Below are 24,169 nucleotides of genomic sequence, written 5' to 3' on the forward strand. Positions count from 1 at the left end.
GGCTGCAGCCATGGTCCCCACACTGCTGGAAGGAGGGAGAGCAGAGGCAGCGCGCCTGGTTTTGCCACCTCTCACAAGCAGGTGGGCAGGACGGATGTAAGGAGGCACCGAGATGGGCTGACACCCTTATTCAGCCCACCCTCTACACACTAGGCAGAGTTGTCCCAACGTGAAGAAGAAAATAAGCTGCACCCAGTAAAAGGCTGAAATAAGGGGAGAGCAGGGAATTCATTACAGTTACATAGGACATTGTTTACAGGCTTAGTCTATCCCTAATGTCCAGTGCACCACGGTTGTTAGCAGGACTCCTGTTGCAAGCAGCCGCATCCCAAGCTTTGCTGTATGAGGTGCCGGCGTATCCGACGAAAGAAACTCCCTTTAAAATGTTCTGTCAGATCTCGTCATATCAGTTGCTATTCATTCCCATCCCTACCTTGTCAAAACGTCCAGCCAGCTTTACGTTGAGTAGTACTCACTTCCCAAGGCGACCTGTGGGGCTACTCCACCTGTAAGGAAGCGCTACTCAGCTGGAGTACAGGTACCGGGGATTAAGCCACATTCTGACTTTTTTTTTTTAAAGGGATGATTAATAAAAATGAATTATTTGGGCGCCCATACAGCAGCTCAAAATGAGTACTCAACTTTCCTTCCCCTCTTCCATCTTTTTAGAAAGAAATCAGCCCCAAACTACTTTCTATCAGGACAAAAGAAACTAAAATGTCTAGGCCACTTTCCACCCAGTGCATCTTTGCATAATCCAGTCATCACCAAAACACAGTCTTAACTATAATGGTAGAAACGACCTGCATTATAACAGCTTTTTTTTTTTTTTAAATATCCTATATGTGTCTGTCCATATATATTATCTAAACTATGCACCCCAAACCCATCTCCGAGGCATCTTTGAATAACAATGCACAGATAGCTGAGGGTGAAAAATAATCATTACAAGTATATGCCTTTGAGTGATAAGAAAAACTACAAAACTATTATGTGGTGTTCCCTCTCTCTGACTAGCTGCGTATTGCTAGTCGCCAGCTCGCAACCATAAGAAAAATCAGTATCTTTTCGAAACAGACGACAAACTCCGCCAGGTTATTCCGACACCTCTTTTTAAATTCAGCGAGTGTCTAAGAAATGTATTATTCTTTGAAGAAAAATACACATCCCCTACCTTATAAAGAGAATAGCTTTAGCTACAGTTGGTTCAGTTCCTTGCAGAAAATTAAGACAACTGATCATGCTTGCCATTTCCTGAGTAACATGCATCTGTAGAGATCATCTGTAGCAACCTGCCATCCCCACCCCCCCACCCCTCCGAACTGTATCAGGCTGTAGGAATATTGACAGCTCTGAATAATTAGATAGAGTAAGGGTCATGTAGTAACAGTAGGATTTCTCAATTTTCTTTTTTTGCTCTTTTTCTTTTTTCGAGACAGGCTCAAACTACTAACTGATAGTTTTATATATACAACTCTAGTGCCACACTATGGGAATTCATGGTTATTGCTAGCCACGCAATCCCCAGGAAAAGGCTAGGCTGAAGAGATAGCATGTTGAGGACATGGTCCTATAGAGGCTCATTATTAGGGCCAGCAAGTCCAACCCTAGACTAACCTGAAAATATCTGATCAGAGGACTGCAGGAAACAGTAGGCACCTTCACCCAATGGGCACAGTTATAGCATCCCTGTTAACTAGCTGCATCTTACTAATCTCAGAGTTGATCCCTTGTTTTGACAAAAAGGTTGTTCAGAATCTCATGAAGCAGTGGTGTGCAGGGAAAAAACACACACACACACACACACACACACACACACACACACACACACACACACACACACACAGATAATTGCCTCATGGTCCTACTGCAGCTAAAACAATGAAGGACTTCTGGAGAGCTTTCACAGACCTGGCACTTGTGTAAAAGAAGAATGGGGTACAAATCAATTAACAGCCCAGCAGTGAAGGATCCTGGATAGGTATAATTTTAAATGAAGCAAAAAATGAGAAAAAAAGAAGGGAGCTGTGCTAGCAAGGAGGACTAAATGCAGAACAACTGGGCACTGAAAGAAAACCAACAAGATCCTGCATGAATGAGTCAAAGATAGCAACGGGGAACCAGGGGGAAAGGAGAGAGAAAGAGGAGAATTGTAAACCCCTGGAATAGTAAATCACTCGTTTAGGTATCTGTCCAGCACTCCACTCAACCCAGCCAAACAGCACAGAGCTAGGGGGGAGGTTTCTCTGTCCTCAGACTCAGTGCTTTTGCTGAGGGGAGAAAAAAAAATCAGGACGATATCTAGCTAGTTAGCTATTTCCTCCCAATGAACTGATTTCCTCCTATCCTAGTTGGTGCCCCCAGTTGGTAAAACTCTTTGGTGTCCATTGTACGATACCTCAGGAGCATAAGGTGCTGATGGTCTTTCTGAGTCTCCTTGGAGGAAGTCTGCCTTACATAATAAAATCAGTGTTGCATTTCAAATACAACAAAGTTTACACACAAAAAAAGAGACAGCTTCCCCTCCCAGCCCCCACGCGTACACACACACACACACACACACACACCAACCCCTTTTGGCCATGTTGCATGAGGCACATTCGGGCAAACCTTATTTAGAAACATTGGGAAATTGGGAACCCCTCAGTATTAAAGGAAGAAAAGAACAAAATGTTTTTCTTCCCCTTCCTTCCCCCCATTACACAAAGCCAGACCCTACACAAGACCACAACAGAAATAAACTTCAGTTTTAAACTGAATCCTTTGCTTTGGATATGCTCCAAAGGCAGTTTCAGAAGCAGGGAGAGGGTTAAACCTAATCTTTTTTTTAATCTATTTTGACCTTTCCTAAGTTTAAAACTACATATTTGGCTAAAAATATACACCTGTATAACGCTGAGGCCAAACAGCTAATGCTTAAAAGCACCGCAATCGGAACTGTTTGAGGAGAGGAATCACAGAAGTGCTTCCATTTACATGTAAGAAATCCCTAAATCTATTTTATAGGCTGTAGGCAAACATTGGGTGGAGAAACAATGAACTAAGATGCACACATAAAAAAAAGGGACGGCATTTTTCTTGGTCCTCTCGCATTTGGGACACACTGATCTGATCCTTTGACGATGGGGAGTAAAATAAGAAACAAAACCACCTTTTTATGAACCCAGACTGTAAAATTGTTGCTCCCATAGGATATACAGTACCTGGAAACTTTATCTTCCTATGGAGATATACAGCAACAAACATGATCCTTGCACGGTCTATAAAGGAGGATCTCCTCCTCCCACCCAAATTCACACACACACACACACACACACAATATATAAACCCCTCCAAATGCAAGAGAATGAAATCTGAATCAAGCAGCAAGGGGGGAGGGGGAATGCTCCCAAAGTTGCCAGCTTCCTCCATTGCACTCACCGGTTGCTGAAGCAGCCAACAGCCCCAAGGAGAGCAGCAGAACCCGGCTCCAGTAGCTTACTTCCACCGTCATGAGAGCAAAGATCCCCAATTTCCCCCAATTCCTTCTAAAGCCGCAGCTGCATCCCGTCCTGTCCCATCCCAAAGAAGGTTGCATGTCAAGGGGTGGTGGGGTTTTGTTTTCCTCTCCCCTTTACAATTGGGATGGTCCTCGGATCGGCTGGAGGAAGAGGAGGAAGGAAGGGGGGGTGGGGGAGGTCAGGATGATGATTAGGATTATTATTTTAGCTCGGAAAAAAATCCCAATGCATGGAAGGCTCTGAGCTTCTGCAGCTGGAATGAACCAACTCTCGCACTGGCTTGGGGAGAGGAGGGCTGGCTCTTTTTTTTCCTCCCCCTCCCTCCCTTCCTTCCTTTTTCCCCCCACACTTAAAAAATGCCTATCTTGGATCAAGCTTTTCAGGATTAGCAGCACAAGGTTCCCAGGGAATTACACTTTTTGATCAGCACCATCAGCATCCAGGTGACTAATCACCTCCACATCCTTGTTCTCTTCTTCCTTAAATCGTGGGAAAGGGGGTACTTCAGCTGTGTTATTTTGGCGGAGGGGTTGTGTGTGTGTGTATAGACAGTGTCTGATTCAAGATTTTTATTCCACCCCTACTCCCCTTTCCCTCCATCCTCCCAGAAACAATAAACCACACATTATGTTTTAGGATCCCATTTATTTGTTCATGTTAATACCCACCCCAGGTTTCTTCTCCTTTATAGAAGCAATTCCCCGCAGATTCCTCTTAATCCACAGATAAAATGTCCAATCGGCAGCTCTCCTTGGCGTTCACATATCCGTTAGAATAAATCTGGCATGCATCACCCTCCATATCCCGGCTTTTGGGGGGGCTGTGTAAACAACTTGATGATATGGACACTTTTTATGACCAAGGAAATTGGGTTACAAACACAGGAGGGCTTGCAAGGGGGGGGGGGGGATACCCCAGAGAAAGCCCCCCCACACACACACACGCTTTGCAATTGTTACTTTTCCCAGTAGCATGCGCTCCTGGGGAGAGATTAGGTTCTGACCAGTGGGACTGGTTGTAGGGAAGGAGGGGGGGTAAATGTTTTGGAGATGGGGGGGGGGGGACTTTGCGTCACCCCTTCCCAAATCATCGCATGTTCCTTCTCACTGGGCTGGCTGCTTCGCTGCCTCTTTGCAGAGCTGCCAGGAGGAAGGTTTGGGCTTTTTTTTTTTTTTTTTTGCATGGACTAGCACATTTGCCTCTACGGTTGCATGCAAAAAAATAATAATAATAATAATAATAAAAAAAATGCCAGTCTGTTAAAGCCACATTCGGGCACTTCGCAATGATGTGCAGCTCCGTGGGGGCTCATCCGCGACACACCACACATTAGAAACCCCACACCCCTTTGCCCCCTTTCGCAGTCATAGTTTTAAGCTCAGTCCCTTTGGGCAAACGCAGGAGACCCCCCCCCCCCCAGTTATCTGCGGATTCAGTTCAGCCTTCCGCGTGGAAGGGATCGGACTAGATCCGAGGGGGGATCTTAACTGCAGGTTTTACCTCCCCCCCCCCCCGGAGAAGGGGGTGCGGGTGCATGGGAAAGGCAGAGAGACATGCCTAGAGAAGGGAGGACACACACACACACCAGAGCCGAGGCTTTCACACTGCCTTGGCATCCAGAACATGCACCACTGCGAAAGAGGAAGGGCTGCTGCTGATTTTCTCATTGCAACCTCCAAAGCTGCAACACATGGAGGCGGGGGTGGGGGGGGGACCGGTCCAAAGGCACCACTGATGAGTGCTGCTACTCCAGAATTAACTGCGATCCCTGCCTCCCTCGGCTCGCCTCTGAAGTGACTGGAGAGGGGGCGGAAGAAAGAGGGTGGGTTTTTGAACTAGTAACCCATCCCCCCCTACGTTATTGCTTTGCATTTGCTGCAGTTCCTTGCTGCAAAACCCCCTTCTTCAGACTTGTTACGGTTGCCTTGAATGAGCTCATCTGACAGCTAGAAAACAATTTATACCCAGGGCTGGTAAATCTCTCCCTCCACCCCCGAAACAATCCTCTCTCTCACGCGCACTTTCTCTCGGTCCCCTCTGCTTTTCAATCCCTCCACTGCCCACACCGGGAGCCGATGCCAAAAGCCAAAGCAACCAGGGCTGGGACATGAAAGAGTCGCTTTATGTCTGTTTCAACTGCAGTGTCCTATTCAAATAGACCTTATTGTTCCAAGGCAGAGAGCCAGCTAGAAAAGGATCCGAGAGGAGGGTACTCCACTGCGCAGCTCCATCCCTCCCTGGCCCCTTATACAGATAATGCAAAGAACCCCCCCGACATCGCATTCAGCTGAATATGTGACTTGCTTCACACAGGTAATAGGATGAGACAAAGACGACTAACAAGGGATCAAGAACAATATGCAGGCATAATAAAGTCTTTGGGGAGGTACACTCCCACTTTATTCCTGCTTAGTAAAATCATATCTTTTTCCAAATCAACTCTCCCCCCCCCCTTTAAAAAAAAAAGTCTTCCTCACAGCAATGCTGGGCTTAAGGTCTCCATCTCTCTTAAAAGATTTACATATATTTGGTGACTGGTAAAGACAAGTTGTGTTGTGGCAGAAGCCATCAGGGTTAATGTTGCTCGCCCCTCATCTGAAAGAGTGTGTGTGAGAGTGTGTGTGTGTGCACGCGCGTGCGCTGGTTAACTCGGATCTTAACCTCCACTGCACAGCTGATCCACTTGCTAAATTACCTTCACAGTAGACTAGACACAGGATTTTGCCATTCTAACCACCCACTAAGGAGCGGGGACCTTTTGCTCCGCACTGCCACCCACAGTCAGACCCCAGGCTCAAAACCTGCCTGATGCGGACATGCAAACACCTGTTGTATCCCATCATTTCCCCACACAGAGCCAAAGTCATGTAAATGACTGTGATTCCACACACACACACCCCGCAAAACACAGTAATAAAACGTCTGTAAGCCACGGATCCTGGTATGATTTACAAGTGTTAGGACTTGTCTTCACGTACAGCGGTGAAGCTGCACCAGTGTAGCACTTGAGTGAAGATGCTACTACACCGACAGGAGAGCTTCTCTCGTCAACGTAGTTAATCCACCTACAGAAGAGGCGGTAGCTATGTCAATGGGAAGCCTAGCGCTGTCTACACCGGGGCTTGGTGGGTATAACGACCTCGCTCAGGGGTGTGGATTTTTCATCCCCCTGTGCAATATAGTTAGACCAATACAGGTCTAATGTAGACCTGGGCTTAGTTAGTCCTCACAATGATTGTCTGGAGGTAGGAAGTATTTGCTCCATTTTACAGATTGGGAAACAGAGACACAGGAAGGAGAAAACTTTCCCAGGATCACAAAGGGAATTGTGCCAAAACCGGGATCATCATCTAGGCGTTCTGACACCACGTCCCCTTACTGCTGCTAGAGAAAACTCCAGCCTACATATACAGTCACGGTGGCTATGAATGAGGAGTCCTAGAATTCATCTGAGCTGGTGATCTTAGACTATTTCTCCAAGATAAAAAGCAGCACAATTAGCAAGTCTCCATAGGGATCTGAAAGGTGTTTGGATAAATAAAATAAATCCCCAACATGTACTTTGTTAACCAAACACGGTTGCTGTGGGTGAAAAGAGCAGCATTTAGCCGGGCAGAAAGTATTAGCCAACAGCCGCATACATAGAATAATCTCTCTGATTATACAGAAGCTGCAGTCACTGTGGCTTTGCATAGGTATTATAGAAAAGTCCACTTTTTATATTAGACTACACATGGAGCGGAGATTTCAAAGGAAGATGCAACAGCTACAGTAATAAAAAAATCTACGCACAAGTGTTGCACCTGAAGATGTACAAAGGCACTTTTACATGTAAAAATTTGACTTTTGCCTGACTCCCACCCCCCCCCCTTTTTTTTGCACACTCAGACACATGATGCACACACAGACGTAGGGGCTTTGGACTCACAACTGCCAAATAATTTTTTGCAGATATAACCAGTGCTTCTGAAGTTTGGCCTGTGCTGGCTTCCTTCTTCCCAGTCATATTCCACTGCTCTCCCCAAACCGAAATGTGTTTAACTATAGCTGATAAACCTGTCCACAGGTACAACCTCATTTAATAATTCCCGCACCTCATGGCCTTAAATATCAGCAGGAACAGGGCTTGGGAGCAATAAAAATCTTCATTAGCTGTAGCAGTATTAAGGATTGTCTCCTCCGTCAGGCTGTAGCCACTCCCAGCTGCAGTGTAGTAGATATACCCTCAATCACAAGGTTGGGCCAGCAAAAGGCAGTGGTCACATACACAAGTCAGCACGCGGCAATAGAAATTGCTGGACCAGATCATGCTGCATCAGTTAGTGGCTAGCGCTAAATACTTCAAAGGGAACATTAAGAGAAAAAAAAATAGTTCCCAAAGCAAAAATCCCATATCCAGACACCCCCAAATGTTGGCAAATTCTGAAACTTTGTTTCTTGGCCCATCTGCAGAACAAGAGGCGAGTTGGCTAGCTGTACTCCTGTTCCTTGGATTAGAGAAACAGAGGCAAACAGCAGGACAAGAGATCCATATCTCCCCGCTCTCAGTCCCACACATGCATACCCTCTCCCTCTCCCAAATAAGTCTTCCGGTCTCTTTGCTTCAGTTTATTTCTGTGAGAGAAGGATAAGGAGGGGACCTGATATGGGGTAGGAGAAGGGACACAGCTGAGGGGAGACCCCTCACCGTCAGCAGAGACACCTTGGGGGTAACTCCTTCTATGCACCAGGGGTACGTCAAATATAAAGAACAGATGAAGGAAGGAGGAGGGGGAGGTTAATATATGGACCTGAGAATACATGGAGTCTGGAAGTGGTAGCAATTACATGGAGATTGGTCCCAGAGGCTGCTCACAGCCTTGCTTGGGGGGGGGGGGGAGACATGTGGCTCCTTCTTCTATTTCTTCCTTTGGGTGGTGCTGGCATCCCTACAGCTGTTTCCGCTTGTTGTCCTTCATACCAGTTGCCAAGCCCAGGGGTTCTATGGTTACCAAGTTACCATGGTTTGTTGCTTTTCATTCCATTCTGTACCCACAAAAACACTTAAAAAAAAAAGTTGTCTTTTGGTCCCTGGGTGGGAAGAGACTGAAAGATGCTCACAGGTGGTAGTGGGCTCCAGGATCCGACGATAAGCCCTAAGGGCCCATTTCCTCTAGGACCTTTCCCAAGACACATCTGGATCCACCACAACACCCCTCAAGACAGCTTGGACAAAGCCTGTCACGAGATCTGGAAACGCGTTCAAGGTCTTTCTGAAGAGCTCCAGCCTAGGTCAACGTCCCCAATCCTGCAGCCTACCTGTCACCCACTTGTGTCACCAGAACCCCTCAGAGGAGAAGGCAGCAACTTCCTGAAAGAGTGAGTGTTCTCAAAATGTCAGAGAGGAGATCACTGACCAACTCCAAGTGGAAATTCACCCCCCTCCCTCTCTTATACCCTTTCTTCCCTATAGTAGCTTTGGGAACATGTGTACAAACAGACTAGGTAAGCTCTCAGACTGGTTGAGATAAGACACCGTGGCTGTTTATTTTCACAGCACCAACCCAGAGAGCAAAATGATCTCCTTTCCCTCCACACATTCATTTTCTTATGCAAAACGCCCTGGGATGCCTAGCCACATCTGTAATTCTGAAGCACAGTAAGCAGCTGCCGCATTCAGTTCCCCACAGCAGCTTTTTTTTAAAAAAAAAAGATCAAAATATTTACAGTAAGAAGCAAAAGAAGCCTTCAAAAGAGCAAAGCAGAAAATTAAAATGTTATACTGTAAACAGCTGATCTTTACAAAGGAAAGCTGAATTTGGCAGAGAACTTTTTTCTGCCAAGTCTCTCTCCATGGGGTAAGTCATAGGAAGGGAAGGAGATACAATTTTCAAATTTAAGAGGGAAGTATTTATAGAATTCTCCTGAAGCAGGGCAGGGGGGAACCAACAAAATTAAAATTTGCAAACCCAGCAATTAATTAGCAGAGGTTGGCAACTGCCCTGGTCTTAAAGCAAAAATGCAATACACCAGTCAGGGTTGCACAGACTGGGCCCAGCCTGCTTTGATGCAGTAAATAAGTTACATTAGAGCTTAAATGGCTTTAGGAAAGGTAAGTTAGTATCATTTGTCCCTTTATACAGACGGGGAAACAAACTGAAGGGAAGGGATTTAACCAAGGTCACATAGTGAATCGGTGATATGTATCCAGGAATAGAACCCAGGAGTCCTGACTCCAAATCCAGTGCCCCATCAATGCTAAGTGTACTGTAATCTTGAAGGTAGACTCCAGAAGTCATGAAGAGGCTCATTTCTCCTCTCGCATCCATGTGAATCTGGAGTCACTCCAATGAAGTCAGTCTCCAGTGCACAGCTGGGGTAAGTGAAAGGAGAATGCAGGCCCAAGCGTCTTTATGAACCAGATGTTCATCACATCAGTTAATGCACTAGTGGAAGGCGCTCAGATATTATGGTGAGAACGGCTGCACAAGAGCGTGTGTAGAACAGAATTAAACGACTACTAACAATCTGAATTTTAAGTCCTCCCCTGTTTTAATAAATGAAATTGACCCTTAAAGCACCATAATTTTTGTTTATTAGCAGCGAATTTAGTTGGCTCTGCAAGGGCAGCCAACCTAACATTATCCCTTGCCAATGTGCCTCATAACTATCAGACCTAGGGGGAGAGACTAGAGTGGAGTTCCATATGCTTTCTTTCCTTTGCATCTGTGCTGCGCAACCATCCACAAGCACGCCACTGCTGTGGTGGAGCTTCTGAGGGGGACACCTGAAGAAACAGAAACTGGACTGAGACCCATCAAACTCATTTTTCATGCAATGAGAGAGGCAGCGAGGTCCAGTGGACAGGGCATACTAAGCCTAGGAATCCGGAGACCTGGGTTCTACTGACACCTCTACCATGGAGCTGCTGAGTGACCTTGGGCAAGCCATCTCTCCCATTCCCTCACAGACTTTGTCTTGACTGTTTAGGGCAGGGGCTGTCTCACTTTGTGTCTGTAAGGCACCTAGTGCTAAGGGGCCCTGATCTTGGTCCCTATACAAGTAATAACTGAACTGCCTTCAGATGGGTTTTGATTACTATTGACCAAATGCCAAGACCTGCTTTGCTCTACTCATTTGAGTAATCTCTCTGAAACCAATGCTGCTGCTCAAATGAGGATGGTGAGCAGATTCTAACCTGGGCCATATTTTTACCATTGATCCTGGAGGTACAAGCGTCCTTATCCAACTGCCAGGAAGAGATTTTATAAAAACCTCAGAGTCTATGCTGACGGCCAGTAAAGGTCCATGTATTACCTGATTTGTCATCTGCAACAACACTGGGGCCAAGATTAGTCCTAGTGACCTTGCTTGATTTAGCAAACTTTAATTATTTTAAAATATTGACTTATGCAAATCACAGCTAAGTTCATTTTAAATGCATCTGGAATCTTTTGAACAAACAGTTTCACCTTCCTGGCTTTGTTACTGGAATATTTAGACATAGGAGGATGACAAATCACTGGAAACATCCAGAGCTTCTGTTATGTTTTATTCATATTATGACCATGCCTAGTAGACCCAACTGAGGTCAGGGCACCATTTTGCTGGGTGTTTTCACACGTCTAGTAACAGACAGTTCACTACCTTGATGAGCTTACAATCTAAACAGATGAGGTAGACAGGAAGGATGGTTCAGTGGTTAAAGCCCTAGTTTAGGACTTGGGAAACCTGGTTTCAAGACCCTTCTCTGCCACAGACTTCCTGCCTGCCCTTGGGCAAATCACTTAGTTCCAGATCCTCAAAGGGCCTGAATATCTTTGAGGATCTGGGCCTTCCCAGTGTCCTTATGCGTCAGTTCCCCATCTGTAAACTGGGGATAACAGCACTGCCCTGCCTCACAGGGGTGTTGTGAGGAGCCGTATATTACAAGATTTCAAGGCACTCAGAAACTGGGGTGAGAGGTGCCAGTCGAGTACAACAGGAAAAACAAAAGCTAATCCCATTTTACAGATGCTACACTAGGATTTACGACGATTTGCAGCAAAGAATTTGCATTGTATCCAATCCCCCCTTATTATTATTTGTACTACCTTAGCACTTTGAGAGCCGACTGAAATCAGGGCCCTACTGTGCTGGGTGCTGTACAGACACACAGTAAGAGACAATTCCTTAAAATCTCAACAGACAAGTCCTCCCAGTGGCAGAACAGGCCTCCTGACTGTCCCACGTTTAAAATCTGGCTGTAAAACTTTCCTTCTGTGTTTGGTTCTGAGAACTGATGTGCCATATGAAGGCTGCTTGAAATAGTTCTAAGGAAGGACAAGTTTTCTTTGGAAGCAGCGATACTGATAAACCATCACAGAGATCAACACGGATTCGTAGATTTTAATGTCAGATGGGACAGTTCTGATCATCTCATCTGACCTCCTGTAGAACACTGGCCAGAGAATTTCACTAAGCAAATCTCACCATCTCTGCATCAAGCTCCATAAGTTCTGGGAGAACTGGAGCACCTTTTTTAGACCACTACAATCTTGTTTAAAGGCTTCAAGTGGTGCAGAATCCACCACGCCCTTACGTAAACTGTTCACCTGGTCAACTACTCTCACTGTTAAGAATATGAAGCTTATTTCTAGTCTGAAGGGGTCTCTCAGCAGCTTGCTCCCACAGGAATTTATTATGCTTGTGTCTGCTCTAATAAAGAGGCCCCCTGCTATCAGAAATCTCCCCCCTACATAGGTACTTACAGACTATGATCGAATCACCTCTTAACCTTCTCTTGGAGAAACTAGATACAGCAAGGGACTAAAGTGTAAGGCAGGATTTCCAGACCCTGAATCATATTTGTAGCTCTTAATCCTATCTAATTTGTTGACATCCTTTTTGAAGTGTTGACACCAGAACTGGCCCCAGTATTTCAGTCTCACTAAGATACATACAGAATGGTTTTAACACCTGCCTACTTCTACTCTGTATTCCCCTGCTAATACATCCAAGGAACCCATCTGCTTTCTTCTCCCAGTGCGATGCGCTGGAGCTCAGGTTCAGCTGGTTAGCCACCATGACCCTTAAATGCATTTCTGAGTCACTGCTTCCCAAAATATACCCCCCATCCTAGTAAGTGTGACTTGCATTCTTGGTTCCTGGAATGTACCACCTTACATTTAACAGTACAAAGCACAGGTTTGAGTGAGCCCATTGTTTACCAGGTCACCAATTTGTGTCTCATCAGCAAACTGTACCAGCAGGGAATCCATGTTAGATATTTTCCCTTTATGTGGATATGAATTGCCTTGAACAGCCTCACCACCAGCAGACCTTTACTCCTCTTTCCTTCCTGAGGTTTGGCTTCCTGTCTTTATCAAAGACTCCCCAGGACATTGTAGCACCTAGATTCTGAAAAAAGCCTCAGGTTGGAAATCTCCAATTGGCCCCATTTGTGCACCAGCTGTGATCAGGATTGCACCACCTGACCCTTCCCTATTCTCCCAGCGCATTCTGGGAAAACAGGATTGACCACAAGACTACAGGATTGGATGTGATATGGGTACTTGACACACCAAACCCTTATACAGATGCTTACCTTTACTCACATGAGTAGCCCCGCTGAAAATCAATGGCTCTACTTACATCAGTAAGACCACATGTGTATATGATTGCAGGATCAGGGCCCTAATCTGTACTGCAAAGGTAGCTTTGAACTGGAATGGAAGTCAGAGGTGGGGAGGAAGGTTATACTTTAAATATTAAACAGGCTGCAATTCACCATCTCCCAAACTGCCCCCCCACCCCTCCCCCCCAAAAAAACTAACCAGCTGAAGTTTCTTGGTTATTTTATTTTAGGAAGAGAAGAGCCAGGCAGTTTAAAAACTCTGCTAATTACACAGTGAGTCCATAATCAGACATAATTAGGTGAATTTATAATTGATGATTAAGAAGTTTGGCAAGCTATTTATATGTACACGTTTATAACCCTGGCCATCCCGTCCCCCAAGCCAATAAGGATAACCAGTTTATGCATTAAGTTACAAATCACATTTGGTAATAAGTGAGCAAACTGGGTCCCTCATTACACAAGTAATCAACAGAATGCAGGAGTATTGTGAGCAGGCAACCACAATGGAAAGATCCATAATTAAAAAGTTCTTGAAAAGAAACCAATTTCTAATCATGAACATGCCCATTTCTCCACTGTCCTGCACCTTATGCCATCAATAGATTGTGAGCTCTCTGGGACAGGGACTATCTTTTTGTCCTGGGTTTGTACAGCTCCTAGCACTTCAGGGTCCTGGCCCACAGCTGGGGCTTCTAGGTGCTGCCATAAAACAAACAAATAGTAACACAGCACGCTAGGGCAGAATGGATATAAAACATTACCATTGTGATTCAGGAGCATTTCACACTCACATTTGCACTGGTGTGAGTGGCTGCACAAGACGCAGGGCAATGGTGAATCGGGCCCAATAGATTTTAAAATTATCTTTAAATTGAGTGATTCATGCCCTGTCATCCAGTCCCACCATCTGGCAGTCAGAGGCTTAGGGACACCCAAAGCATAGGGTTGCATCCCTGACCATCTTGGCAAATAGCCATAGATGGACCTGTCCTCCATCAACTTATTGAATTCACATGGAACTCATACTAGGACTGGGATCTTTGACTGCAACTGGAGTTGTGAGTCTAAGCACTTCTGGAGATCAGACCACTTTTAGGTCAAGAGCTTTGTGCACCCAGTGTGTGCAATTTGGATAAAGAACTGGAGTGTTTAGAGAGAGAGATTTGTATTGCATGTGGTAGGTGATTGTGTATTCCCATTAGACATGAAATTCAGGGCTCTGTTCTCAGAATATCAGCTTGACGCTTAAATTGAAGCCAATCTCATTGCACGCCGCACTAGAAGACCACACCCAACTCTGCCTTCACTGACCTCTAACCTACCCCCAAGGCTTCCAGTAAACATTTGTTCTACCATTAGTTTGACTCCCTCTACAAAGGAGCTAGTCAATATGTATTGGTCCCCGAAATGGCCAAAGGTAGGGAAAGACAGTCTAGTGGATAATAGGCTACTGGACCAACTGGGAGATATTATCTCACCCATCTTGTCTCTCTGGAATTCTAGAGACATTATTACTACCAGCTGACGGTCTGTGATGCAACATGGGCATAATCCATAAACTGTGTAAAAAAAGCCAAAAATGGCTGAGAACTTAAACTGGATGGTCACAGAATGCCAGTCCCAGTGATGATTGAGCCTGGTGATATTCTAAACCAAACAAACAAACAAGCTCTCAGACATGCTTCTAGATGTTTCCTTCACGTCACACTGACTCTACAGAGATTCCTGGCTTCAGAGTGGCACCCAGACAGAGAGACAATCCTGGAATTTTATTATAAATATTATCATCTGTATTACTGTAGCATCTAGGAGCCCCAGGCCTGGCCCAGGGCCCCATTGTGTCAGGCGCTGTACAAACAGAATAAAAAGATAGCTCCTGCCCCAAAGAGCTAGGTTAAATTCTCTGCCTAGCTGTGAACTCTCTCTGATTTGGGGGCACGTCTCAGTTTCCCCATCTGTGACATGGAGAGAATTCAGCCCAACCTCACAAGGGTGTTGGAAGGATAAAAATTCATTAGTGATTAGGAAGTGTTCTGAAACTATAGCGATGAGGGCCATTTAAGTACAGTTGCACAATGTAGGCATCAGTGGAACCTTATCTATACTAGGGCTTTGTGGGGGCCCCTTCCCCCCAAATTCTGATGATTTCATCAACATTTCAAATTTCCGTTAAAAAGGAGGGTGCGACAATTCTCTCTCCCCATTTTTAAACTGATTGTCAGAACCCCCCCCCACTGCTAACAACTGGTAAGGCCAGCTGAACTGATGCTGAACTCAATAATTGGCTGCAAGCATATCGGGCTTGGCAACTAATTCATCTGCACCTATTGTCAACAGTAAGTCATTTTCCTAGTGTAGACAAGGCTTGGATTTCATTTTGTAGCAGAAATATATTTATAGACCCAGAATTTACTTTAAGCGCATCTCTCATAATAATTCTTTGCGCTCCCACGTGTTTCATCCAAGTTGCCTGCAGTTATCCTTGTTGAATGTGCATTAACTGTGTTAGATTTCTCTCTTTCATGTAGATCGTTGGAACAGAACTGTGTCAAAGATGAGATTTCCCTTCTGGTGGAACAGGAGTACTTGAGCCTTACCCAGGAGAACATTAGCGAGACAGAAATGCAAGGTTTAGAAGGAAGCAAAAAAACTGCCTCTACTTTAAATCAGACTTCATCAAACAACAGCCTTTTCCTGCTTTCCGAGAGGGACCAGTTGCTAGATGAAACAGAAGCAGTAGAAAGCATGTACCGAGCAATGATGGGAAGCAAAGAAAGGGAGATGAAACTCAGATCTCTCTGTGATGCTCAGCTTTCTACAAAATCCACCATCGCTGGGATTCTACGTCCTGCAAAATGCACCTTCAAGAATGCTAGAGGGGTGGACAATGGTCGTGGTAACCCAGTGGCTTCTAACAAAGAGACCAGTAAGTCACTGGTGCCGTGTCCATTGAAATGCATAGAGGTGGCCAAAGCGCCAGATAATCAGGTGGTGGCGGAGGAAACCAGGCTGACCAAGGACTATCTACAAAGTAACATGTTCAATTCCCCCACCCATAAGGAGAGCGCAGTGGTGCCTCTGCCTTCCATGACAGCAGAAAGCCAAACCACGGGGCCAAAGAAGCAGCTCCCGGTGTTTGCCAAGATCTGCTCAAAAACTGATCCTGACTCAGTTCCCGAGGGACTTCAGAACACAGGTACGGGGTGTTTGGAAGCATCATTTGGGAATGATTGGCAGGGGGGAATAAAATAAAGCAAGAGATGTTTAAAATGCAGCCGACATCGAATGGGAAGGCACCTTCTGGGTCGGGTCCAGTCCCCTGTGATTGCAGGTAGCCATAGACAACAGGTATGGTATTCACTGCTATATACAGAGATGTCATTTCATAGGGGACAAACAAACAATGTGGTTCTTAACCTTTTCCATAGTGGGATCCTCAGTTCCATACCAGGACCAACTCCCAGCATACTCCCTGCCATCCAGCTGGGATCTATGCAACACCCTTCTCCCACTTAACAAGATGGGAGGTGACCCCAATATTGAGATCCCACGCACTGGCAGATATGACTGGTAGCTTTTTAAAGAAGCTAACTTGAAAGTCTGTATGGAACTGCCTTATTATTTGCAGTACTTGATGCCAGCCTGGTCAGAAATAAATCTTGCATGTATCTCTTTCCTTGTATTAGCAAGGGTACGATTTTCATGGTAGGCTAAACTGAGATGATCAAGGTTACGGGATAAATACTGACAGAGCTTGATTCACTGCCAAGTGAAAACAATAGGACTCTTTCCACTGACTGCAACGGGCATTGATTGGGTTCATAATGCATTATCTCACATTTTGTGAGGGTAGAGTTAGCCCCTACGGTCCAAGATTTTCCAGAATTAACTCAAGTATTTTGGGGGCCATATTTTGTTCGGGGCCCAATTTGAGACATTTTAAAGGTGCCAGAAAGTACTGAGCACCCATCCTCGGAAACTGCCCATCAGATGTCTCAGGATGGGCAGTCAACATCAGTAATCCATTTTGAAAATCTTGGTCTAGTGTATTGCAACCCGGAGATGCTATAAAATGAACGCAAACGAACAGCTAGTCAGTTTTCCCCCCTAATCTTAAAGAGGTTTCGAATGCGGCGCAAAGGGTCTTGTTCCATTCTTATTCTAGCTGAACCATTTCATTCATCCTTATCACTCAGACAGTTACAGTTAATTCCAAGTCCTGTAGGGACTGGATGGACAGGTCCTACTAATTAGAGAACGTAGAGTGCTAATTGTTGAATTTGGGTCTCAATACTGAAAGCTTGTAGCCAGTGGAAGTAGCTGAGATCTTAAGTAAATTTGGTTGGTGGGCAAAGCACACCCTTTTAAGTTGGGCTTTTCTTTGCTCCGGTGGATCAGCCTAGCGTGGCTGTTTAATAACGTGTTTAACCATCTTTTGTTTTACAGTAACTACTGCAGCATCGGAGAAGAACCACCTCAAATACAATGGGAATGTTTTCACCCCGCGTTTTGCTACCACGTCAACGACCACCTCCTTAAACCAGCCAGTGTGGCTCAGTCTGAACTATCCTCCACCCCCCATCTATCCAAACCATTCAAACTTTCCACAGTTCCAGGTAACAGAACAATAAACGTGCAGGGTTCTCGTCGGGCATTGTCAGCGCTAAGCCTGGCAAGCCTGTGGTTGCAGCCATCACTGCTTCTAAACCTACTTTTTGCTTTGTACCATTGGAAGGATCTGAAAGGAACTGGACTGCTATCCAACTCAGTGCTTTGGTGGGGGAAAAAACGGGGGATAACTTTGGGTGGCAAACAAAACAAAGAGAACAAGTAGTTTAGTGCATCAGGGGTGGAGGTTCATGCTTCACTGGAAAGGTGCTGAATTTATGAGACAGTGAGTTATGACCGACCGTGCTTTGTACCCATTTTCATTCCTAGGTTAGTACCAGTTTACAGTTTTCATTTGCTAGGATCCCCAAATGGATTTTTGATACTATTGCCACGTTTACAGATAAGGATGCCAAAACTAGGGTTGCCTGTACAACCTTAATTTAGTCTCAAGTTGCAGTGGGGGAGGTGGTCTAGGTTGGATATTAGGAAACACTATTTCACTGGGGGGGTGGTGAAGCACTGGAATGGGTTACCTAGGGAGGTGGTGGAATCTCCATCCTTAAAGGTTTTTAAAGCCCGGTTTGACAAAGCCCTGGCTGGGATGATTTAGTTGGTGTTGGTTCTGCTTTGAGCAAGGGGTTGGACTAGATGACCTCCCGAGGTCCCTCCCAACCCTGATATTCTATGATTCTATGATTCTCCTTGTGTGTATACATTATAATACAGTCTTTAATTCCATGATGACTATTTTTTCCACAGGACCCCGGCCTCATTCAGTGCACAGAATGGATGATGCTCACTCAATACGCAGCTAATCAATATTTTGTTTTCTCCTCATTTTGTGCGAGGCCCCAGGCCTTATTTACTGCACACTATTACAGCCCACATCTGAAGATGGAAATATAAATTTCCTCATGGGCTTTTCTATTGTGCTCATCATCATTGTATTATCTAGGGGCCACACAAACATGAATGAATTTATTTTCACAATACCCCTATAAGACCTGGGAGGGGTTAGGATGGGAAACTGAGGCACGGAGATAAAGGTCAAAAGTATCCAATAATTTGGGGTGCCCAATTTGAGACCTCCAAGACCTGATATTTTTGAGTATGTAGAACTAAATAGCACTTCAAAGCACAGCTCCCATTGACTTTAATCAGCACTTCTACAAGTCAAATACCAGGGTCTCAAGTCAGGCACTCAGAAAATGAAGAATACACAATTGGTGACCCCTTCTGAAAAATCTGGCTTAAGTGACTTGACTAGCATCACATAGGAACGCTGTGGCAGAGGCAAGGATAGAATCCAATTTTCCAAAGTTGGTATTTAACTACCTTAACCATGAGACCCTCCTTTCTCTTCCTGAAATTCCCTGCCTCGTTCAATACATATGTGGAATATTTTGATTTATCCGTACCAACATTTTCTGGTGAGGGAAAAATGTTCCACCAGAAAAAAAAATTCATCAGTTTTGTTCTTCTCCTTTCACTTAACATGTGAAATAGTTTCTTCAGTCATGTCCCACCTTCCACCAATCTTATCTCTGCATTTTTCTTATCCCCAGCTCACTCTGTTAGATTTAACTCTAGATACCACCCTAGCCTCATGGCAGAGTTATCATCCCTCTGGCCTGTTCACCCTATCCAATTTCAATGAGATTTGAACACCTAACTTCCTTAAACCACTTGGAAAATCTCATCCTTAGGACTAAGTTCTTTGACTGGCCTCAACTCAGCCTATCCTATCATTTTGTGGGTGCACTTTTGCACTCTGTAATCAACTACAGTTGTATTTAGTAGGCATTCGTCAGCTGCTTGATACGTTCAATGACAAGTTAGTGATCATCTGCATGCATAATTAATCCTGCTCTCATTGAGGTCAAGGGGAAGTTGAGCTCATTGCAAAACAGGATGGAGAGCGCAGAACCTACCACAGAGAGCTGTAATGTAGAGAAGAAACCTAGACTTGTGGAGTCAGAGAGGAGAATCTTGGCCAAAGATATTAACTAAATTCAGCTGACCTCCACTCCCTTGAACAAATAACGTGCCCTTGAAAAGACAAAGGAACGTATTGCAGAATAAAAATAAGACCTAGTCAGACTGTTTTAAAGTCATGTCTTTTGTATTTTAACAGGGCTTGTATCCGCAGAGAGCACGGATCCCATACCAGCAGACTTTACACCCTCCCCTAGGATGCTATTCGAGACAGGTGTGTCTAAATGGTTATAAATATGCTTTCATTTGCAGAACACAGATGCTAAGCATAGAAAATTAGCCAGAGCTGTTTGTCATGGGGCATAACGGACATTGGTAGCTTTGCAAAATAAGATTTGGGGGCCAGATCCTCAGATGGTATAAATCAGCATAGGTCTATGGAATTACATCAGTTTACATTAGCTGAGGGCCTGGCCCCAAACCTCGAACCAAAATATCCAATTGTATATGCTCCATTTAGTGTTAACTTAGGACAGTCCTTTTTCTCTTTGTAAAGAATGGAACAATCAGCATCATGAAATGGGGCATTTCTATTGCGAGTTAATGTATGAATGAGGAGGAGAACACTGGATGAGCTGCAGCAAGATAAGCTATGACAGTAAGAGGCACCACAGAGAGCTGGAGTGGCTTGGATGTCACCAGGAGAGCCTCAACAGAGTTGATCTCATGCATGCCACTGCAGCACTTCTGGGTCAGATCCAAATTGGTTCCTCAAGTTGGGGCGGGGGAGCTAAAACATTAAGGAAAGTGCCATCACTTTGAAAGGGCAGCAGACACGGAGAATTTTGCAGTGTCCTGCAACACCCACAGTATTATCCCACGGTGATGGGGGGGGGGAGGGGGGAGAAAAAAGTATAACCATATTCTACAGAAATGTTACCAGATGGTGTAGCAGTGTGATCTAGTAGATAGGGCCCCGGCCTTGACAGCAGGAGACCTGGGTTCTCATCCCAACTCTGCTCTGTGACCTTGGATAAATTTTCCTGGGTCCCCTCCCACCCTTCACCTGTCTTGTCTATTTACATTGCAAGTTCTTTGGCCAAGGACTATCTTTTCCTCAGTAACTGCACAGCATCTACCATAAGCGGGGCCCGATTTCAGTTGGGGCAGTAAAACTGCTAATAAATAATAACATAGATGGCACAGAAGGTGGTTTGGGGGTGGCCAGGAGTCAGGACTGCATGGCTCCAATAGCCTAAATTCTCATCTACACATAGGGTGGGTCCATGGTCATCACTGCAGCCTAAGGACTATGGAGTGGCTATCTCCCTGTTCCACATGCTGGCTCTGCTATAGGTGAGGAAAACAGATGCTGTGTCCCACGCTGCATAAACTCCCCTGCCAAGCTAATGGAACTTAGGGGGTTGCCCAAGAGGTAGTGTACTTTTCAGACAACACATTTCTGTCCTAGACAGTCTGTACGATGCTTTGATTCCGCTTGCTTCTTCCATCTTTTCCTTCCAAAGAACTGACAAGACTTTAAAAAAAAGGACTATGGGACTTTTGTTTGAAAAGGAACCAAGTCACCAACTTGGGGGCCTCTCTCTGGGTAAACATGAGCTGGGTCCCTGGTAGCCAGTAAATTAGCTAATCCTTTCTGGGCATTCTCTCCAAGATAAGGCGGCTTCTATAGCAAGATGCAACCCACACAGCACTTAGACACATCAGCTTTTTCCTCTTCCATAGGAGGGTGGGGTGAAGGGGAAACCCCATCGGATCAAAATTTAAGAGCTGGGCATACCACATAGCGGACATCACTGCAACTCTCTCTCCAACTGGAGACATGGCTGAGAAGCACGTTTATTATGCCAAATGCAACTGAATCAGATCTGAATGACACCACGATTTCTTTGTACAACGAACAATAGCAAGTAGAATGAGGAGCACTTGTCAGCTTTGATATCCTTGACATGTTTTGTGTCATTTACAAAGATTCTGTAGGGATGGATGCAAAAATACCTGTCGTAGTTGCAGCTGATTGTCATGTCTTAAGCTTCCGGAGAGCTAGAATTTGGGAGGTGCTGAGTACACTTTCAACCCCTTTGGCATCTGTAAGAGTTGAAGGTTTAATTCATCTGATCAAAAAATGATCATGGGGCAGGGGAAATATAAACTTTTCCCCCCAAAATGTCCCTGTTTTATCAAAGTTAAAAAATTCACTGATTTAAAAAAAAAAAAAAAAAAAACCACTCCAACCAGACCCATAGTCATTAAAAACAGTAGGAGGGGATTTTTGTGCAAAAATGTCATGAATATTTTCCCTTTTTAGTATAATTTTTGAATTTCAAAATTTGAAATATTTCATCCATCTCTAGTTCCAATTGGCATGTGCAGACCTGTCTGTAAACTGTTTTATTTCACCAACTTCTTGCTCTTTGTTTCTTTACCATCTGTAGGTAACTCCATACAATCCACAGCAGATTTTCCGGTCACCTTACACCCCTTTATTGAACTATATCCCTCTGGTCCAGCCCGGTTATTCATACCAGCAGAGGAACCCCTCCAAACCATCTAGCAGCGTACGTGATCCACCAGCAATGGCGGGTGATGGGCCGCAGTATCATTTTTCTCATTCATATGGGTACGTCCACACTGATGTGTGGTCTAGTTCTCAAAGCACATCATGGGAGGGTTTGGTGACTTACAGTAAAACCACATGGAGCTACTGACTGGAGCTAGTTGGAAAATGGAATTTCCACCCAGCTGGAATTTCCAACGTTTCAAACCCATTTGAATACCCAATCAGAACAAAAAAAGTCAACATTGACAACAGAACAGAATTTCCAAAAAACCATCCATCCAGAAACAAACTTTTGTTGTGATAATGTTCGATTGTTTTATTACTAGAAGGTTGGAATATTATAATATATTATAGAAAATTCAATACGAGTCCAAACAAATGAAATGAAAGTCAAAATCAAATATTTTACCTGATCTAAAAAAAGTCAAAATAATTTATTTCATTTATTTGCCATCAAAAACATTGTGAAAGTTGCCATGTTCTTGCAAAGTGTTTCGATTTCAACAAAACGATACTATCCGACGGAAAACTGCTCCCCCCTGCCCCCCGCCCTTCACTGCATGTTCTGAGAGGAGTTGTCTTCCAGACACAAAGCCATTCATCTTGAGTCTTAGTTTAAATAAAGGGAAAGTCGTAAGAACAAAAATAAAAGAGAGAACAGTGTATGCGTGTTTCCTCTGCAACATGCAGCATCAGCCCTGCCTTGCAAAAATGACAGCTGTCCCTGCACACAGGCAGACTTAGAAACGTACAGGGTCACTACTCAGGAAACAAAATGTTAATGGTTACACAGCTATATCCATCAAAATAATGAGAGAACATTAAAGTGAAGGTGGAAGGTTTTCTTGAATTTCTAGGACATTTTTCAAGTCATGGCAAAATTTTCAATCATCAAATTCAGGGTGGGGTGGGAGGAATAGGACAAAATAAGATGAGACTTTTGTGAAAAAAAATTCTCTCCCTTTTTCAAGAGTGGGCCAATTTAAATGTTTTGAATTTCCATTTTTTGTAGCATTTATGGAGCCCAGCAAGGGCTAGCAACCCAAGTACAAACCTAAGGTCCCTGGTGGACTTATACCGGGGCAGCTGGCCCATGCAGGTGTGAACACCTCTGCATCTTCACTCCTAGGGGGAGGGATAGCTCAGTAGTTTGAGCATTAGCCTGCTAAACCCAGGGTTATGAGCTCAATCCTTGAGGGGGCCACTTAGGGATCTGGGGCAAAAATCAGTACTTCGTCCTGCTAGTGAAGGCAGAGGGCTGGACTCAATGACCTTCCAGTTCTATGAGATAGATATATCTCCATATTATATATTTTTTTATTGTTACCCTCGCTAGCTAGATTAAAGCTAGCAGGGGTATATCTACCAGCTACATTTCACCTTAATTTGCAGTATAGACATACCCCTAGACATGATGTTACAAAGAAGTGGGCCTCCAGCATTTTAACCAACAGTGGGAAAGTTTAGGGGGAAAAGACAACTATCTATACAAGGCCAATGGCTCTTAGGGCTGGATTTGTAAAAGTATTTAGGCATCTAACAATGCAGATGGGATTTTCAAAAGCACCTAGCTGCATCTTTAGGCATCTAAATACCTTTAAAAATCTGGCCCTTCAGCAAGATTTCAAACCTTTTACAAACAACAAGCTCAAAAGGGAAGGGGGGGGAGGGGAAACGTGGAGGACATCATAATGAAACTGGATTTAATTTGAATGTTTTTCAGGTTTAGTTCTACACCTGGTGGATCTGTGAGGACAAACCCATATTTCTCTTCCAATGGGAGTGGTATAAACTTTTAGAGCATCTAACTTTTTGATGCATCATTTGGAGACCCTAAAGCTTCAGTCACTGTTAGGAATCCAGAGGTCAAATAAGGACTTATTTTGTATTTCCCATAGTGAAGATTTCTGTCTCGAATGAGCCAACATGACTTATGTGTAAAGA

General features: G+C 44.5%; 2 protein-coding genes across 2 annotated transcripts in view; one reads left to right on the forward strand and one right to left on the reverse strand.

Moving 5' to 3' along the window:
- Positions 1-3,880, reverse strand: part of CSMD2 (CUB and Sushi multiple domains 2) — a 563,976-nt gene extending 560,096 nt beyond the window's left edge. The window contains exon 1 of the mRNA XM_065576901.1: positions 3,421-3,880. Within this exon, the coding sequence (XP_065432973.1) occupies positions 3,421-3,577 (157 nt within the window). The 5' untranslated portion in view covers positions 3,578-3,880. The remainder of the gene's footprint in view (positions 1-3,420) is intronic.
- Positions 3,881-8,592: 4,712 nt separating this feature from the next.
- Positions 8,593-24,024, forward strand: C23H1orf94 (chromosome 23 C1orf94 homolog). The gene is made up of 6 exons (XM_005298468.2): positions 8,593-8,858; positions 15,627-16,294; positions 17,545-17,714; positions 19,844-19,918; positions 22,101-22,285; positions 23,949-24,024. Exons 1-6 carry the CDS (start codon positions 8,593-8,595, stop codon positions 24,022-24,024), a joined length of 1,440 nt encoding a protein of 479 aa, XP_005298525.2.
- The last annotated feature ends 145 nt before the right edge of the window (positions 24,025-24,169 follow it).

This window comes from Chrysemys picta, chromosome 23, assembly GCF_011386835.1.
Source record: "Chrysemys picta bellii isolate R12L10 chromosome 23, ASM1138683v2, whole genome shotgun sequence".
Classification (NCBI taxonomy): Eukaryota; Metazoa; Chordata; order Testudines; family Emydidae; genus Chrysemys; species Chrysemys picta.

Coding starts and splice junctions, on each gene's coding strand:
- C23H1orf94 (XM_005298468.2), top strand. CDS start 8,593: ATGCTCACAGGTGGTAGTGGGCTCCAGGATCCGACGATAAGCCCTAAG. Junction 16,295..17,544: donor CGAGGGACTTCAGAACACAG/GTACGGGGTGTT, acceptor TTTGTTTTACAG/TAACTACTGCAGCATCGGAG. Junction 19,919..22,100: donor TAGGATGCTATTCGAGACAG/GTGTGTCTAAAT, acceptor TACCATCTGTAG/GTAACTCCATACAATCCACA.